This window comes from Odocoileus virginianus, chromosome 18 (assembly GCF_023699985.2).
Source record: "Odocoileus virginianus isolate 20LAN1187 ecotype Illinois chromosome 18, Ovbor_1.2, whole genome shotgun sequence".
NCBI lineage: Eukaryota > Metazoa > Chordata > Mammalia > Artiodactyla > Cervidae > Odocoileus > Odocoileus virginianus.
Window position 1 is genome coordinate 35,101,218 of NC_069691.1, and position 18,654 is coordinate 35,119,871.

Below are 18,654 nucleotides of genomic sequence, written 5' to 3' on the forward strand. Positions count from 1 at the left end.
ATTCTAAAACACAGAGTATCTGCAAACCACAATAGACCAAAGCACAATAAAGCATGGTATATCTGCAGAGGGAAGATGGGAGCCACGGCACCTTCAGGAAGACGAGCAAGCGCAGGCCTCTCTGGGGTGTATACAGACTTGGGTGCAGGAGGAGCCTCACTCCTGGTCAGGCTTCCCGCCCCCAGGGGCGTGCACAGTGTGTAGTGACCACATGCTGAAATCCTGGGGGTACACCATCATCAGGGCTCCATCTAAAGATTATTACCACATTTCAATCCTCACATGAACCCTATGATTATCTCCACTGACTTATGGGGAGACAGAGGCCCAGAGAAGCCCAAGGTCACCCAGGATTCAAACCTGAGCAGTTTGGCTTTTTAGCCAGAGCCCTGTCCTTCCCTAGGAGGCCAGCCTCAGCTCCTCTGTGAGAGAGCCAACATGTGTGGCCACCCTGGTGTGGGCATCATCCTCTCCTGCTGCTTGGAGGTTGGCAGAAGCCAATGGTGCGACTTTTAATAGAGATGTTGCTTTTGCAACCTCTAAAACCAATGCTTCTGGCATTCGAGGGCTCCGAGCTCCCCCTCTTTTTAAAGCATTTTAATAAAGCTACTAGAGAAAGTGCAAAAGAAAACAAAAGCCTGCTTGTAGAGTCCTTTATAAACAGGCTCTGGTGAAAGGGCAGCGTGTCCCCAGGCCCAGAAGACACCCACACAGGGACCTTTGTGAGAGACACTCCAGGGGACCCCAGCCTGCAAGCCCAGCTCCAGCCTCTTTCAGCCACTCAACCCAGCATGTGACAATCTGTTCTGCAGCATAAAAGTATGCCAGCAAGCTCTTCTTGAAATTCCAATTATTTTCTAAGGAGTTGTGGGTTTCGCTTTAAAGAGAAGACCAATGCTAGCGCAATAAATACTCACATACCAGCAACCAAACAATGTCCCCCAGAGACCCCCATGGAGGGTGGGGGGAAGGAGAGACGCCAGAGAGAAAACCAAGCATGGCTCAAAGAGTGGGGAGGCCTCAGACAGAATGTATGGAAAATTTTCCAGCCGAAATCACAACGCTCAGCAGGGGGAAAAGAAGAGATCCTGACCGAGACGCCACCAACCACAGTGCAAGAGTTTAGAATGTTGACCACAGGCCAGTCCTGGGATTGTGACTCCTCATATGAGGGTCTCCTGCTTGGCCTCAGAAGTGTCCATCTTTGACAGGATGAGCTGAGAAAATCTGTGGACCCATCGAGTTCAGAATGATCAACAATCATCAGAACTCTCTTGCATCCCAGCTTCCTCACCTTTAAAGAGAAGATACCTCACGTGACAGGTTGTTGTAAGGAACTGATTAATTCCTGTTGAGGAAACAGAAGCGTGCCTAGCCTATCACTGACACATTCATTGAATGTTAACTGCTATTACCATCATCCAAGCTACCTTAGAGAGATGCAGAGATGAAGGGCAGGGCTGGCAGAAGGTTTATTTCACATTACTTCCCATTGTCAGTTTTCAAAGACTCTCGCCTATGTTTTCATTTTCAACTGAGAAAGACATCAGCCATTCCTTCAAAGTTCAATACCAGCCAATAGTGTAAACAAGAGAGGTATTAGGGAACCAAGCTCTGTAGCATGGAAGAAAACCGATCCCTCCATGTAGCAAACTCAATGATTCACCAAAATACTGACAAACTCCCAGAAAAACTTCCCAAGGCAGATATGATTTTATAATCCCAACGGACAACCTAGTCTCAATTCAAAATACTCAAATGTGCACATAATTGCCATTTCCTTCAGTTTAAAAAAATGGAGAGATAGTCATTCATGAGCAAATATACAAATTAAAGTAAAAGCTAAAATTAAGGATATCTTACTTACCAAGTTGAGGGCCATAAACAGTGTGGTATTATCCTCTCACTTCATCCTACAAATAAGATCAAAGGAAATAATCCAATTTTATTAATACTTCTCAGCTAAAATGAGACAAGACAGACCTCAATAACTTGTGAGACTCCCCCAAATAGGCAAATTCATCTACAAAGGGCAAGGGAAGATTGAGGTAGAGAGAAGGATGAAGCTTTGGGGAAATAACCCAATGAAAAGCTTGATCTGTTTGGCAAAATAACCCACAGAAGAATAAATGAGGAAACAAAACAAGGTGACACCCCCTTGATGTTTTCTGTCTGTGTCCCTCATTTTGTTCAATGAATGAGCTGTGATTTAAGGACTTGAAGATTCAGAGTCAGAATGCATTAAATGTGAGTGAAATCAGGGTAGGTTACGTATCCATGTCCTAAACTGTCAATTAGGAAAACATCAGTGTTGATGCAAGCCTTGAAATAAATAGTGAACAGTTGAATACCCAATGAGTTCTACCAACCCTCTAAGGTTAATCTAAAATTATTGTCTGCCCCTCACATACCCCTCCTATGCACCTGAAGATGCTTTCACAGGTCACATTTGTGTGAGCTGATGAGCCAAACCTTAGCTTCCTCCTCATAGCACCCCAAGGCTTTCAACTGTTGCCACCCCCAAAACTGGAAGGCAGGTATTTGCAAACAAGCCTCTGCTAAGAAGAACTGAGCCGTCACCTCCTCCATCGGCGAAAGGTTTACAGCTTCAATCAGATGGATTCCGTGAAGCACCTGGACCCCATCAACCACGTGTGTCACGCTTCTGATAACACAATATACAGATGTCACTCACCTCTGCGTTTTCCAAAGGCAAAATCCATCTTCAGCTGACCATTTCCCAGGCTGCTCCTACAGATGTGGTTTATATATGGATAAACAGAAATTAAATGTGTAGTTTTTATGTGAGTGAAGAGAAAGCAGACAGTGGGGAATGGTTCTCCTGCTGAACATAAATAATATTTGCTTAAGCAGAATGTTTAGGAGGGCCTGAGAGAGATCACGCGGTCAGCATCCAGACCAGAAAGCATGCCTGGGAAACCTGCCCGCCTCTCCAAGACGACATAAACAGCCTTCCTCCAGGCCTCTGTGATGGCCAGGGGTGACCTTGTTCCAAATCCCACAAAGGAGAGTAGACAAGCTGTGAACTGGTTGCCAGGTGAGCAACTCTAGGAAAGCTTGAATGGTCAAGGCAGGGAGGCGAAGTGAGTCATGAGCTTGGTTTTCTTCCCTCAATCCCCACCACCATTTGTAAAATAACAATGAAAGGGCCAGGAAATGACTTAGCGGAGGTCAGTTGGAGGATGATGAAGTTGGTCATCAGTCATGCAGGTGGCCCGGTCCCACAGCCGGAGCTCAGCACATCACAGTGGCAGACACACAGAGGTGCCAGGTTCATGGACTCCTGGGCTGCCTTTCTTCCCCTGCACTGGCCCTCCCTATCGGAGCAAAAACAGTCAAGGTCGCCACGGGAGAACAAACCCCCTCGACTTGGATCCTTCTGCACCGTGAAGTTCCTGGGCCCCGCTAGGATGGAAAACCATCGACCTGTCCATCCAGGCCTAGTGGGCCTCACTCTGCAAGCCCCCACCAGGCAGTCCTCCATCTCTTCTCATCTCATCTCCTTCTCCGTCATCTCTTCTCCCGTTACATACCTTTCCTTTCCTTCAGAGTCTGACCAACTCTGGCTATGCACCAGCTCTGTGCCAGGCCCAGGCTGAGCCCTGAAAACACAGGGGTGAAAGCCTTCTCCCTGTGTGAGCCCCAAGGAGTTCAGAGTCCAACCAGGAAAGCAGATACACCCCACCACAGACGCCAGTGCGTCCAGCTCCTCCACGTTTGGGGAAATCTCCAGTCCAGTTTTCTTCCTCATTTGCTTCTTTCGACAGCAGGCATGAGTTTCTTCTTTTATCCCTGACTCTTTCCCACTGGGGCTTTTGCAAAGGTAACCTAACTGGACTCCTTAAATCTGTCCTGTCTCCTCCAATTCACTTCCCATATAGCAGCCAGAACTAATGTAATATTGCCTGCAAACACATCAACGTAAACTGATGGCTGAGGGCGAAATAGACTTAAATCACACCCTAGGGCCAGCTAGCTAATATTTAATTATCTAATCATAAATCTACTCTCCAAAAGTGACCACTGCAAGCATTTCAAATATTGTTAACTTAATCTGCACCAGAGGGTCTGTTAATTACACAAGGTTCATTAATTACACATCAGTGAAATTAGTTGTGTTGGCAGATCAGAAAGGGCACACAAGCACCACAGCCCTTGTCCAAACAGTCTAGGTATCCAGCAGACCCAACAGCCTGAAGCTCCAAGTCTACCCCCCAACTCCCAGCCAACTCTTGCTTGATCTAACTGGAGAAGCTTTTGGCTGATCTTACCATAAGAACATCCACCTTGGAATAACTGTCAGAGTGACTAGGGCTGGAACAATAGGACTTATTCAAGTTCACAGAGCACTGGGCCAGTTCGTGGGCATTTTATGCTCGTACCTGATAGGCTTCCCTGGTGGCTCAGATGGTAAAGAATCCGCCTGCAATCAGGGTTTGACCCCTGGGTTAGGAAGATCCCTGGAAAAGGAAGTGGCTACCCACGCCAGCATTCTTGCCTGGGGAATTCCATGGACAGAGGAGCCTGGCGGGCTACAGGCCATGGGATCACAGAGTCAGACACAACTGAGAGACTAACGCACAAGCCTAATATCAGAATTTGGCGTGAGACTGTTTCCACTGAAACACACCACCTTAAGGAATGAGGCGGTGTAGGTGGAAACTCAGAGCTCCAGCCTTTTTTTTTTTTTTTCTTTAAATAATTTTATTTTTAGCTGAGCTGGGTCTTTGTTACTTCACGGGCTTTTCTCTAGTTGCGGTGCTCGAGCGTATCATTGCAGTGGATTCTCTACTTGCTGAGAACTGGCTCTAGGACATGTGGGCTCAGTAGTTGCAGCTCCCAGGCTCGAGAGCACAGGCTCAACAGTTGTGGTGCATGGGCTTAGCTGCTCCATGGCATGTGGGATCTTCCCAGATCAGGGATCGAACCCGTGTCTCCTGCATTGGCAGGTGGATTCTTTACCAGTGAACCACTAGGGAAGCCCTCCAGCCTCTCCTGATGGAGGTCCTATTTTCCCAAGATAGCCTGGAAAGTACTGGTCAGCCAAAATGGCTTAAATTCATTCACCAAGAAATCTCAAAAGACAAAAAGGTTATACCAGTCCTCTGTTCTAAAGCCTTCTACACCTTCCCACTGTTGTCAGGATAAGGAACAGACTCGGTGAAATGCCCCAAGGTACCCTGTAACAGCCCCGCCTCATCTCTGCATGACTGACCTCAGCTCCCTGCAGACTCCATGTTCCACCTTCCTTCCCCTTTTCACCTTCCATGAGCCATGGAATGCCAACCACCACAGCCACCACCACTTACTCTTCACTTGTGAGTTGTCTTGGCACCCAGGGCAGGGAAAACATGGAGGCTTTAAGATGTTTGCTTCTTAAAGATTTCCTAATTTCACAGCACTTTCCCCCACTGCCTTGCAGCCAAGGTAGAAAGCTGAGGCTCTCAGTCCTTCACCAGCCCACAGAGATACAAAGTCAAGGCCAAAGGTAGGAAACCCTGTGTTCACAAAGCATCTCTTCCCCCTCTGCCCCTCTTCTCTTCCCTCGTCGCACACACCCACTTATTTCAGGGCCAAGTTTGAACTTGGCTCCTGCAAGTGGCTGAAAAAAGTAAAATGATGATTATTTATCATACCCCCTCTTCTAAATAGAGTAGCTGCCCACAAATGCTTCTTGTTTCACTGAAAAGATGATGGGTGAAAATAAAGAAGACCACAACCAAGAGAAGATGACACTGTGTAACCCTATAAAACGATGAAGAAATCCTGAAAGACAAGATCTGGGTGACTGTGGCTGGAGAGGCTGGGGAAGGGGAGACAGAGGAGCGAAGTGGGAAGGTGAGGGGAGTTGCATATCATCAAGATAGTCACAACCTCCAGGGAGCCATCACCATCTTCCAAGCTGATCCCCATTCTCCTCCTCCTCCCTCACAGCACCCAACACAATTATAATTACCTGTCCAATCCTGGTGCCTGGGAACTCAGAAGATCTTTCCTTCTGTACTTCAGGAAAGAACCCAATCTCCCTAAAGTTGTAGGGGAGAAAGGAGAAAAAGAAAGAGGACACATTTCTATAAAACCCTAGGATGCTCGGGTCACCCCTGGGCCATACTGGGTCCACAGTGGTGAGTGCAAGTGCCAGGCCCGCCTGGCCGCAAAGGCCCCACTACACCCCGCTGGCCACGTGATCAATGGTCCCGCACTCAGACGGCCCAGCCCAACCCTCCTCAACTTCAGTGGATGGCAGCTCCATCCTTCCAGCCACTCAGACCGAAGGTTCTGGAGTCATGCTTGATTCCCTCTTCATCTCACTCTACCTTCAGCCAGCCACTCCGTGTGGTCTGGTCTGCCTTCAGAATGTGCCAGGATGGGCCACTTTTCTCACTGCCCCCAACTCCACCGGCCAGGCATCTTTCTCTAGGTAAGAAGCCCCCTACCAAGCCCTGCTTTTACCCTGGCCCACTGCTGCCCCCTCAAAGCATGCGACAGGGCGACCAGAGTGACAGCCGTAATGGGAACCTGATCCAGCACTTCCCAGTTGCAAGTGTAGCGCTGGCTCGCCCTGGAGTAAAAGCCGATTCCTGGCAGTGGTCTCTGCACTGGCCTGCAGTGGCCTCAGGACCACTCCCTGGACACACCTGGACCGAAATATGCTCGTGTCAGGGCCTGTGCTCTAGCTATTCCTAAACACCCTTCTCTCTTCCTTTGAGACTCTCCAGTCTCCCTTTCTCAGGGAGGCCCACCCTGACTACTCCCTTCAAGACACCCTGGGCCTCCCAGAACTCCCAGGTCCTCTTAATCCTGATGACTTTTGCCTTTTTCCATGGCTCTTATCAACTTTTAAGTTACCATACATATACTTTTTATCATGTTTATTATTGCATTTATATTATATATTATACATAATTAGATACCCTTATATATTTGTTGTCGTTTAGTCACTAAGTCTGGAGAAGGCAATGGCACCCCACTCCAGTACTCTCGCCTGGAAAATCCCATGGACGGAGGAGCCTGGTAGGCTGCAGTCCATGGGGTCGCGAAGAGTCGGACACAACTGAGCGACTTCACTTTCACTTTTCACTTTCATGCATTGGAGAAGGAAATGGCAACGCACTCCAGTGTTCTTGCCTGGAGAATCCCAGGGACGGGGTCGCACAGAGTCAGACTCGACTGAAGTGACTTAGCAGTAGCCACAGCAGCAGTCACTAAGTCGTGTCCAACTCTTTTGCAACCCCGGTGGACTATAGCCTGCCAGGCTCCTCTGTCCATGGGGTTTCCCAGGCAAGAATTCTGGAGTGGGTTGTCATTTTCTTCTCCAGGGAACCTTCCCAACCCGGAGGTCAAACCCACATCACCTACACCGGCTGGCAGATTCTTTACCAGTGAGCCAGCATGGAAGCCCATGTTAGTTGTACAGTATATTTATTATTGAGTGTCTGTCTCTCCCCGACTAGACAATAAGCCCCACGAAGGGTAGGATCTGCATCTGCTCTGTTTACTGATTAGCCCAAAGCATCTAATAAATATTTTCTGAAGGAATGAATAAATCTATATACGCATGTATTTACAGATGGCAGGAAGAGAAGTGTGGCCAACGCTGTGACAGATGGTGCGTCCTGTCCCTCCTGGTGCTAGGGCTAAGACAGCGGTTGTGGGGCGGAGGGGAAAGGGAGGCGTATCTAGCGAGAGGCACATATGATGCGATGTGTGGAGGGAGAAGGCAAGCTTCCTGAGCAACCACCCACCAGACAAGGGACTCACTGGACACAAGCTCGTTGAGAAACTGGAGAACGCCTAAAGGCTGTCTGGATGGGTCCCCGCAGGAGGGTGGTGAGAACTGTAGCTGACCCAGGAGTCTGGGAAAAGGGCTGCACAAACACTGCCATAACCTCAAGTCCGATGGAGCCCGGGGCAGCCGGGAAAGCAGAGGCAGGACACACAGCAATAACCAGAGCCCAGGACACTGCCTCCCTCTGAGAGCTGATAACAAGACCAACACAGTAGATGGACTGTATGTTAGCAGATCACAGGATGAAAATATCTTTTTCCTTGAAAAATCCCAAGGGATCTTTTTCTAGAGTCTAAAGTGATTATTTTAGACCGAAAGCTTAAAATGTAAAAATCTCTGCAAACAACATTTATCTCTGGATGTAATCATTCCTTTTTATATATTTGACTTGTAAAGCAAGCGAGCATCATGGAAAGAAGCCCTATTGCAACTTAATCAATATTTTTATATCTGTGTGTGTGTGTGTGTGTGTGTGTGTGTGGTGTGTGTCCAGGAGTAATTCGTAAGTCTGAATGCTAACTCAGTACTAGGTACAGTGAAGAATCACTCACACAGACATAGTTCTTTCAACCTTATTATTTCAGAAGCCACACCTGCAAACTGAATGGCCCCTTAAAAACATTCCAGGGGCCTCCCTGGAAGTCCAGTGGTCATGATTCCTCACTTCCAATGTGAGGAGCATGAATTCAATCCCCAGTAAGGGAACTAAGGTCCCACACACTACACAGTGTGGGCAAATAAAAACTTTTTTTACATAAAGCATTCCAAATTGTGTTCTTTTCTCTCAACCTCCAGAGTCTCCTGTCTCCAGCTAGCTAGCATCCTCCTTCCTCCAAATCCAAGGCATCATTCAAAAACATCTTTGCTGTTCACAAGATTTGTTTTACAAATGTCATTTCCTCCAATGTCCTGAGCAAGGCTGTGAGTAACTCGCCAAGTTGCTTTACCTCTCTGAGCCTCACCTCCCTGCCTGGACAGGAGAATAACACACACAGAAGGGTTGCATGTGGATCAAGTGATGTGGTGTGTGCTGGTGCTGTGGGAAATTGACACAGGAGATACGCATTTGCATCCACTGTCCCATGCGTGAACTTTCCCAGGCTCCTTGGGCCTTGCACTTGGCTGTGCCATAACCTCCCATTTATCAAGAAGCCAAACAGCATCAGTGGATGGTGAGTAGGATGTTTCAGCACTCAGAGCTGACCCCGAGGACCGGCAGAATCCACTGGGTTTCTGCATCATCAAAGAAAGGTCCAACCACATGTTTGCATGCGTGTGTTTTACTACATTCTAAACTTCTTTGGGAAAAAATGTGCAATTATCTCTTGGCAGTGTTTCTCCATCTATGAGCCAATCAGTCTTGCACAACAAAAGGACTCTGCTTTTAGAGTTGGAAACTGTTGTTTCCTGCTCAGCATCCATCCCTTCCTTCCCTGGAAACCACGTCCCAGTTTTCTCTGGGGCAGCCCCCTCACCCCAGCCTCCTACAGTTCACGTAGTTTGCATGGGATTGACCCCACATGTATATACACTGCTCAGTCCAGGGGTGCCTGGGTGACCCTGGCCCAGAGAATGAGTATTTTCCATCTCCCTGTCTAGGGCCATGAGTTCAGGGATCAGCAATGAGACTCAAGTCAAGTAAGAGAGACTCAATTCAGGGACGTTTACTGGAACCACTGGAAAGGAGAAGCACTTCAGCTAAAAGGATGCTGAAAACTATTGCTGTAAACTACCATTTAGAAAGGGCCTGCCTGAGATGGCAATGCAGAGAAAAGGAAGAGCCTATCATAGCATCCAAGCCCCTGGATCCAGCTACGCCTGAAGGCCACAGACAAAGCTCTGGTCTGCTCAACCACCTGAACCAACAACTACTCTTTTTCAGTTTGAGTACTTGGAATTACAAGAATGCTAATTCAAGGCCTGGAATATACAAAGTTAAACAAGGTGCCTTTACTATAGGGCTCCTCAAAGACTTCAAAGGATCAAAATGCATCATGCATCTCCAACAGGAGGATATAACAGGCAGCCTCTCCCTGATCTACATGTCCAGTGAACATATTTGAAGACCATATCCCAGGGCTGGTATTCCACAGAAAGGACACTGGGCTGATACATATTACCTCTAGGTTAACCTTATATTAAAATACTTCAAATCCCCATTCCCTTATTATTCTGAAACAAATGGGAATTTATTTTTCCAACACTGTTGATGCATTTACCCAGACTTTTAAAATGTGTATGATTTTTTCTTCTTAATAGCACAAACTGTGGTATATTTTCCAGACTCAATAAAATATGTATGCACATACGTGTGTGTGTGTGTGTGTATTATACTGGGATGATTCATGAGCTGCCATGCTTTTGAATACTGCATTTTTTAATATTCTTTTTTTTTTTTTTTGGCCTCTAATCCCAGTGCCAAGCTATTAGTTGTCAGTACTTTCTGTTCTAAATGTGTCAAACTAGCAGCAGTCTCTCTTACTCTTCTGTGGGCTAATAAACAGGGAAAAAAGCTCATTGGAAATCTCTGTGTTTAAAAAAAAAAGTGGAGGAGAGGGGCCAATATGCTGAGAGTGAGCGCTGTGTGAAGTACCTGAGTTTCCACACATGAAATGCATGTCAATGACTTTGGCAGCTTACAAGATGCTTATTTCCAGGTCTTGCCTCAGATTTGGACAGCTGAAGTTTCCAAATAATTGACCTCTGAACGTAAGAGGTGTTATAATGCTTAGCCAAGAAAAGAGTCCCTCCAAGTCAACAGTAAGCATTGTGCCCTGCTTAGAAACTTTCAAGTGAAAAGTTTTGTTGTTTTTTTAAGCCCAAGAGAGCCTATTGTCCAAAAAATTCCATTTCTTAATTTATAAGTCATTCACTGGCATAGATGTGTCAAACTACAGTCATTTTACAGGCATTTTGTCTGCCTTAAGTAGCTGCTTGCCTGTTTAAAGGGTGTTTGTAGGCTCCTTCATTTTCTGCTCCTATAACATGAAATGGCCTTCCCAGGTGGCACTAGTGGTAAAGAACCTGCCTGCTAAGGTGGGAGACACAAGAGATTCTGGTTCGATCCCCGAGTCGGGAAGATCCCTGGAGGAGTGCATGGCAACCCACTCCCATATTCTTGCCTGGCCTGGCGGGCTACAGTCCATGGGTCGCAGAGAGTTGGACATGACTGAAGTCATGTAACACGCATGCATTAGGGTCACATAGAAGAAACCAAGCTTCACCCCATCATTGAAAGAACAACCTTGGTCCTGATGAGGTAGGCAGGTCACAGGTATACAGGCAGGTTGTCTGGTTTGGGCAGTAAAAGCCCAAGAAAATCAGTGTTTTAGATTCAACCACAGGAGTGGAAAGTTCCTGAATCCTTTCAGTTAGCATCAAGCTGTGTTTGCTGCCACACCTCAAGACCTAACAAGGAAAAGCCATCAGTACGTCTCATATCAGCATCTGAGGACCCAGAGGCAGGGACCCAGGCACCTGTGGCCCAGAAGTACGACTTAAAGAGAAGCCCAGCTTAGCACTACCCTGATGCCTTTTCCAGAATCCAGAGCACATGTTCTAAAAGGTTCACAGGCTCCTAGGCTCCCCCGGGGCACCCTCAAAGTGGGAAGGAGATCAGCACCTGCTCAGCCAGCCATGTGGAAACTCTGAGCTGGTCCGGCCAAAGAAAACACCTCTGCTGGCCTCCACCCCCAGCGCTTATGCTCAGAAGGGCCTCTGTCCTCCGCTTCAAGGCCTGAGGACCAGATGTGGGCCTGGGGGATGGCCTGGCAGGTCTGAGAAGCCAGGGGGCCATTTAATCCTCCATTAGGACAGGTACACACCCCGCCAGCCCAGCTACCTCCTCACAACAGCTGCACAGCTGAAAAGCCCTTTTGGAGAACCTGGATTACTCAGTACATCTTCAAGCCCTAAATGACCAGATCCCCAAAAGAGAGCACCCCTCTGGGAAGGATCCATTGTGCTGATCCTGCCGCCTTTGAGCAATCTGCTTCCCTCCTACGTTACAGGCAGAAGTGTGGAAGAGGGTGGGGAGGACAGCTGCACTGTGTACATTACTGCAAACACTTTTAGGGCAGTGTGACTACAAATGAAAAGGTATTTGGAGACACAGCAGGGAGTACTGGCTCCCTTGCCACCCCCAAGCAAGGCCCCAGCCAGGACTGATGCTCCTGGTGTCAGAACTGGGCTGTGGTTCCTGCTTCAATAGACGGCTCTCTCTGAGCCCCCAGACCCTCCTCCATGAAACCGCTGGTGACGTCTGAAAGGGGTGAGGAGGACAGCAGTTGAGGCCAGAGGATGGAGTGGGAGAATGCTATCCAAAGCCACAGCCTGGGGTTTAGAAGGTAGTGGCCCAAGATCCAGGACTCTCTTCACTGCAAACACTAGTTGACCTGGTACTTATTTTATCCACGTTTGCCTTTCAGTCCCTCCTGGGGGAAAAGTCACCCTCTGGGTGTGCTTTCCAGTGGAGAAGACCCCAAGAAAGTCCATTAGTCTTGCTCCACCTTCAGTGGGCTCTCTGCCCAGGCAAGTGGTGCCAACTCGAGCTCATCTCCAGCCCGCCCCCTCATATACACCATTCAACTCTTTAAAGCAATACTGAAATTATAAAACACCATAGTGAAGAAGATGGGAGGAGGATCATCAGTGAACGAGGGTTTTCAAGAAAATGGAAGAAGACAGGAGAGAGACAGTAGAACAATGACTGACAAGTGTGGAGCAGACAAGCCCAGAATAAAAATACCACAAGAATGCTGGGGCTGATAAGGAGTGGGTCTGACAGGCAGAATCTGGCAGGAGCTCAGGATCTGAAATAGCAGGTACCAGAGAGCAGAGTGACAAATGGTGCTAAAAGTGGGAACTGCTGACAGAATGACTGACAACGGGCCCTGCCTTCCCCAGCCTCTAGTCACTGCCTGGCCTAAGATCGTGGAGCCAAGGCCTAAAAAGGGAGGCCCATCTTCAAAGACATTGGCTCCTGTGAAAATGCAACAAGCAGTATATTGGAGATTTTTCAAGCTACCCTTGGTGCTGTGTTTCGATCGTAATTGGGAAGCCAACTGGAAAGGTGGGGGGTGGGGGGGCGCTCCTGACCTTCAAAAACTACAAGTGATGTGCCAGAGTCTTTAACCACACAGGCAGCCCTCATTGTAAGGTGAACCAGGGAATGAGAGGTGCCCTGGCTATCTAGGCTGCTGACACAAGGCTGCCCTGTACAAAGCAGGAAGACACCGTCAGTGGGAGTGGCACATCCCAGTAGATGCCCCCGGTCACCACAGCACAAACCAGCAGGCCACACTCACTCCACCAGAGTCTCCACACCAGCTAACCCCACCACCTCCAGCCCATCAGCCTCACCCTGAGATCCCACTTTCTTCAAGCAGAATAGAGCTTTCCCATCTTTAAACCTTAAAAGCCCCACCTGTTTGCTTCTCCAGAGCCTTATCCCGGAGCATATTGGATTCTGCACTGGAGCAGGTTCCCTGCTTGGCCATTCTTTTCTGTTTGCATCTGATTTCTGGTCTCTAATAATTTTTCTTTTATAACATGCTGAAAGTCTTGGAAACCCTGGAATGTGGTAGGTGATTAAGCTCCCACTTCATTCCCACAAGTGAGAAAGGCATGAAATAAATTATGTGTGTGTACTTCTAGACAAGACAACGTGTTTGAAGTCTTCCATCATCAGAGTTTTGTTAAATAGGATGCTATGGGGTCTTAGAGCAGTGTGTGCACACATGTGCATGGGTTTTCATAACTGTAAAAGAATCTTTCTCCAACAGTCTTTATAGGGGAGCCCAATACATAGAACTGACTACAGGAAGCTGCCGTGGGAGAGCAGGGGAAGGGAATCAAGGCCCCATCAGCTCAGATCACTGCCTTTTTCCTTTCTTGTGGCCCAAGTAATGTTCTCGAATGACATTTCCAGGGAGCACAGTTATCAAACCCAACTCAGAACAACTAAATGAACTATAAGAAAAAAGGAGGTATTTAAAACTGTATAAAATACACAAAATTTAAAATATGAGCAGTGGGACTTTCCTGGCGGTCCAATAGTTAAGAATCCACCTGCCAGTGCAGAGGACAGAGGTTCTATCCCTGGTCCGGGAAGATCCCACATGCTGCAGAGCAACTGAGCCCGTGAGCCACAACTACTGGGCCCGCACTCCAGAGCCCACCCGTGAGCCACAACTACTGGGCCCGCACTCCAGAGCCCACGCCCACAACGAGAGAAACTGCGGCAACGAGAAGCCCGAGCACCACAGCTAGAGGGTGGAGCCTGCTCGCTGCAACTGGAGAAAGCCCATGTGCAGCAATGAAGAGCCAATGCAGCCAAAAATAAATGAATATTTTTAAAATAAGTAAATAAACACGAGCAGTTGTCCTTACCTGCACACTTGTAAACACTGACCAGTAAAGTCACAGGTAGTTTCAGCGGCAGAATCCAGCAATCTTCATCATCATGATCACCACCATTGTTGTCATCCTCATCTACATTTAATAAGTTAAAGATAAGCCATGCCTAAGTACTTGATATATACGCAATCATTCAATCCAAACCACAAAACCATGAGACCAGTATTATCCACATTGTAAAGAATTTGACCAAGGCCCCATAGCTAGTGGGTGACAAGCACCAAGATGCAAACCCAGGTCTGCTGGACTCTCCTCATGTGCTCTGAGCCATTGTGTTCCACTAGCACCCATAAAAGCCACTTGTGTCCTTCTTTATGTATTTTATGAATTTATTTGTATTAACTACTGTCATAAGAAGAACTAAGAGTAGGGGAGAGCCAATTCCTCAAGTCCTAGAGAGACAGATTAGGCAGAGATGCCCTGGGTGAGTCATCTGGCCTGGAGTCACCATGGAGATGATCCCAAATGTCACAAACAAAGGGCTCAGAGGAAATTTCTCACCCCAAGGGGACTCAGGGCTCCTAAAACAGTCAGATCTATCAATCTTTCTTCAGTTTCTTCCCTTCCTACTCATCAGAAAAGCTTATTAGTTTTGACATTACCACATACTCTCATATAACTATATTAAGAACGGGGAACGAAGGAATTAAAAGAATTAAAGAATTAAATGTAAAAGATTAAAATACCTAATCTACCAAAACAGACTAGGTCTAAAATCAATGAGTCAGCAGACACCAGTATACACACACACACACACACACACACACACACCCTATTATAGGGGGGCTTTCCTGGTGGCTCAGAAGGTGAAGAATCCACCTGCAATGCAGGAGACTCGGGTTTGATCCCTGAGTTGGGAAGATCCCCTGGAAAAGGGAATGGCTACCCTCTCCAGTATTCTTTCCTGGAGAATTCCATGGACGGAGGAGTCTGGCAGGCTACAGTCCATGGGGTCACAAAGAGACACCACTGAGCGATTTTCACTTTCATACTAATATATTAGTATATATACTATGGACTTCCCTGGTGGCTCAATGGTAAAGAATATGTCTCCCAAGGAGATGCAAGTTCAATTCCTGGGTTGGGAAGATCCTCTAGAGAAGGAAATGGAAATCCACTCCAATATTTTTGTCTAGGAAATCCCACGGACAGAAGAGCCTGGCGGGCTACAGTCCATGGGGTCACAAGAGAGTTAGACGCAACTTAGCAACTAAAACAACATTATTAAGGAATTTGAGGGAAAATATTAGTAGAAACAAATCCAATTATTTACAATTGTTCTCTAGGGAAGTTATAATAGAGACTAAGGGGTGGCTGCTTAAGAGACTGCTGCCGTTTTATAAGCATTTTAATACCATTTGGTTTTTCAAATCAAGTGCCAATATTCCTTTGATCTGTGAAAAATGATGAAACAAAAATAATAAAACCTACCCTCCTAAGTGGCCTCCTTTAGCTTAATGGCCTCCAGAAAGGAGTTCAAACAGAGATAGTACAATTTGATGTGGTTGATGGAGCCATGAGATCTGAGCCACTGCAGATGGGAGGTGTCTGGTGTTGAGTCAAGAGCCCTGGATCTTGAAACAGAAGACCTGGGTTCCAGTCTTGGCCTTGGTGCTCCAAGCTCTATGGCCTTAGGCAAGGTGCATCATCTCTCTGAGCTTCTTTATCCCGTAAGGGCAGTCATCCACACCTGATACAACCAAGAGGATTAAATGCCATAAATCCCAATCCAGTGATGCAAACTAACCTCACGGTAAGAAGACAATGAGTGGGGACCTGAAAGTCTGGGCCAGGGAGGTGAGAGCCATGGAAAGATAGACCTGAATAAGAGATACAGGCTTCTTGCCCATGAACTAGGCACTGAACTGAAATTTCCTCTCCCCTCCATGCTGTTCCCCAGTTCTCTGATACCATGTAGTATATTTTAAGGTTCTACAGACTCAAAAGAGAGGCAGATAACCCAAGTGTCAATCTGCATCCCCCTGCATGAGGCTCACACAGACCTTGAACCCATCTGATCCTGGCCTGAGCCCTCTTGAACAAAGTCCCTCCTTGATTCTTCCTTAAAAAAAAAAAAAAACTCCAAATTATTTAACCTTAGGATCAAACCTTAGGCCCCAAAGAGGAACTTCCAACCCTTTCTCCATTATGACTATATCACACTTTATGAGAGGCCTGGTCATTGCTGTCATTTTAGGACAAGCAGATCCAGGCTTCCCAGGAATGAGCCCAATGTGCAGCCATTTTTTCCAGGTTCTGAGCATTTAGAACCACTCATAGCTTAAGAGCCAGCTGCCAACTGCCTGGTTGCCAAGGGCTCCCTTTCTGCCCCCTCTGCCCCACCTCTCCCTGGACTCAGAGCCTGCACTGGTTTGGGAATGACAGAGGTCTGGCCATCCATGCTTTCCTAGGACTGCCATAGAACCTTGTCCTTTCCCTCCATCTGCCTCTGTTTTGAGTCGGTAGAACCCTAAAATACACTCCATGGTATCAGAGAACTGGGGAACAGCATGGAGGGGAGGGGAAATTTCAGTTCAGTGCCTGGTTCATGGGCAAGACTCATGACGAGACTCATACCCCATCAGACAACACTGTTGTTACTGGTATGTTGTGATGTGAAGAGGTAGAAAGATGCCCTGTGAAGCAGCCCTGTGTAGAGAGGCCCCAAAACAAGACTCCAGATCAGGCCTGAAGCACCCCTACCAGGATGAGGAAGCAACAAGAGAGTTAGGCTAAAATATCCCCAGAGGTCGCAAGAAACATGACCTGCTCTCTGCATAGACAGCACGCGGGGTGAACAAAGAGACCTGGAGATTCAATCCCCCCAAAATGAAGTTTATTCTTTGGCACTTCATTCTTGGCAAGGGATGATCATGATGTCAATTTATACAATGATTAAACTAGTAAAATACATCTGGATGGGAAGGAAACCTCAGAGACCAGCCTTGATTTCATGAGCACAAGGTAAAGGGCCCAAGAAGGGGAGACAGAAGAGGGAGGGTTAGGGGACTAATTAGCCAGTGATTAAATGTCATTTTCCTTGAGTCAAGTGATTCTCATTTTATTCAAGTGTCCAGGAAACGACGACGAAATCTTTTTTTTTTTTTTTTTTCATTTTTGGGGAATTCCTTTTTTTTTTTTTTTTCTTTTTTGGTCCAATGAATAGCTCAACCATATGATTTTATAAGCATTGTGCAATTTCTAAATTACAACCTTTAAAAATCAGGCTGACACTGTCAACTCCTGCTGGTTGGGATTTTCTGAATCACCTACAGAAAAACGGCTGCTCCGCCGAGAGCCTGTCTGAGAAATGGGCCGGTATATCCTGTGCCCCAAAGCATCTGTTTCCTCAAAGATGTAGCCAGGAGGCTCAGGGTATGAAGCCAGGCATCTGCTCATTTCCTTCGGAGTAAAGCTGACGGTATATGTGGTCTGGCCCTCCACAGGGATATTTCCTCGGGGCCCAGACCAGAGGGGCTTGCAGCTTTTGGTCATCATGGGCAGGTGGGGCACATAGTGGGCTCGCGTGGTGGTCAGGCAGTCCAAGGGCTCAGAGGGAAGGTTCAACTGGGGGATGGGCTTGACCGGCTCTGTCCGCATGCTGGCCCACTGCTTGTAGTCCTCTTTGGTGGTGGTGGAGCCTTCAAAGCGGCCACCCTTCTTGACCGAGGGCGCGGGTCGGCAGGACTCAGCCGGGGCGCCCTTAGGGAACGTGTAGTGGGCCTGCACTGTTGTCAAAAGGTCCATCTTCTCTTCAGGAGGGACATACATGGCAGGAGGTTTGGAGAACACCTGGGGCGTTGGCCAGGCTTGGTACTTATCTCGAAACTCAGTGGTGTTGGAGAAGGGCAAGAGCCCGCAAGGCCTGGCAGGAGGTTTCAAGCTCTTGGCTGGCTCCCCCATCAGACCCCGGTATGACTCCTTGTGGGTGGTGAGGCTTTCAAAGGGGATTTCACAGGGTCTGAACTTCTCTGGCTCATGCACAAAGCGCTTCTCCAAGGGGTGGGCCACGTAGCTCATCTTGTAGTTTGTCAGATCCTCCAGGGGGATGTTACAGAGCTTGGGCACAGCTGGAGGCTTACAGCTCCTGGTGTTCACCAGGCCCTTCATGGAATAGTCGTCCTGCTGTGTAGTGCGATTATCAAACTTGGTTGATGCTGGCCGGTAGTGGTGAGGAGGACGAAGCAACTCTCGTCTTGGTTGGTTCCAGGGTAAATAGTCAGCTGCAAATAAAGCAGAAGTGGTGATTATTCATAAATCCAATCACTCAACCTGCATGTATTCCCAGAAGCCCCAAAGCCACAGGCCAGTCTTCAGGGAGATGTTACAGGAGAAGAGGAAAACCAGACTAGATCCCTGCCACCACCTCAACCAAGGGCTTGATGTTTCAACTTTGTGGTATTTGCAGGGTATTGTGCAGCAGAAGC

General features: G+C 47.6%; 1 protein-coding gene and 1 long non-coding RNA gene across 2 annotated transcripts in view; both read right to left on the bottom strand.

Moving 5' to 3' along the window:
• Positions 1-1,787: 1,787 nt before the first annotated feature.
• On the bottom strand, positions 1,788-16,097 carry LOC110144201 (uncharacterized). The gene is made up of 4 exons (XR_002315828.2): positions 15,659-16,097; positions 14,201-14,302; positions 2,696-6,047; positions 1,788-1,913 (listed from the first exon to the last, which is right to left on the bottom strand). It is a non-coding gene; the product is annotated as an uncharacterized lncRNA (long non-coding RNA).
• Positions 16,098-17,041: 944 nt separating this feature from the next.
• The window catches only part of SAXO1 (stabilizer of axonemal microtubules 1), a 110,283-nt gene continuing 108,670 nt past the window's right edge, over positions 17,042-18,654 (bottom strand). Inside the window, exon 4 of the mRNA XM_020904080.2 lies at positions 17,042-18,450. Within this exon, the coding sequence (XP_020759739.2) occupies positions 17,450-18,450 (1,001 nt within the window). The 3' untranslated portion in view covers positions 17,042-17,449. The remainder of the gene's footprint in view (positions 18,451-18,654) is intronic.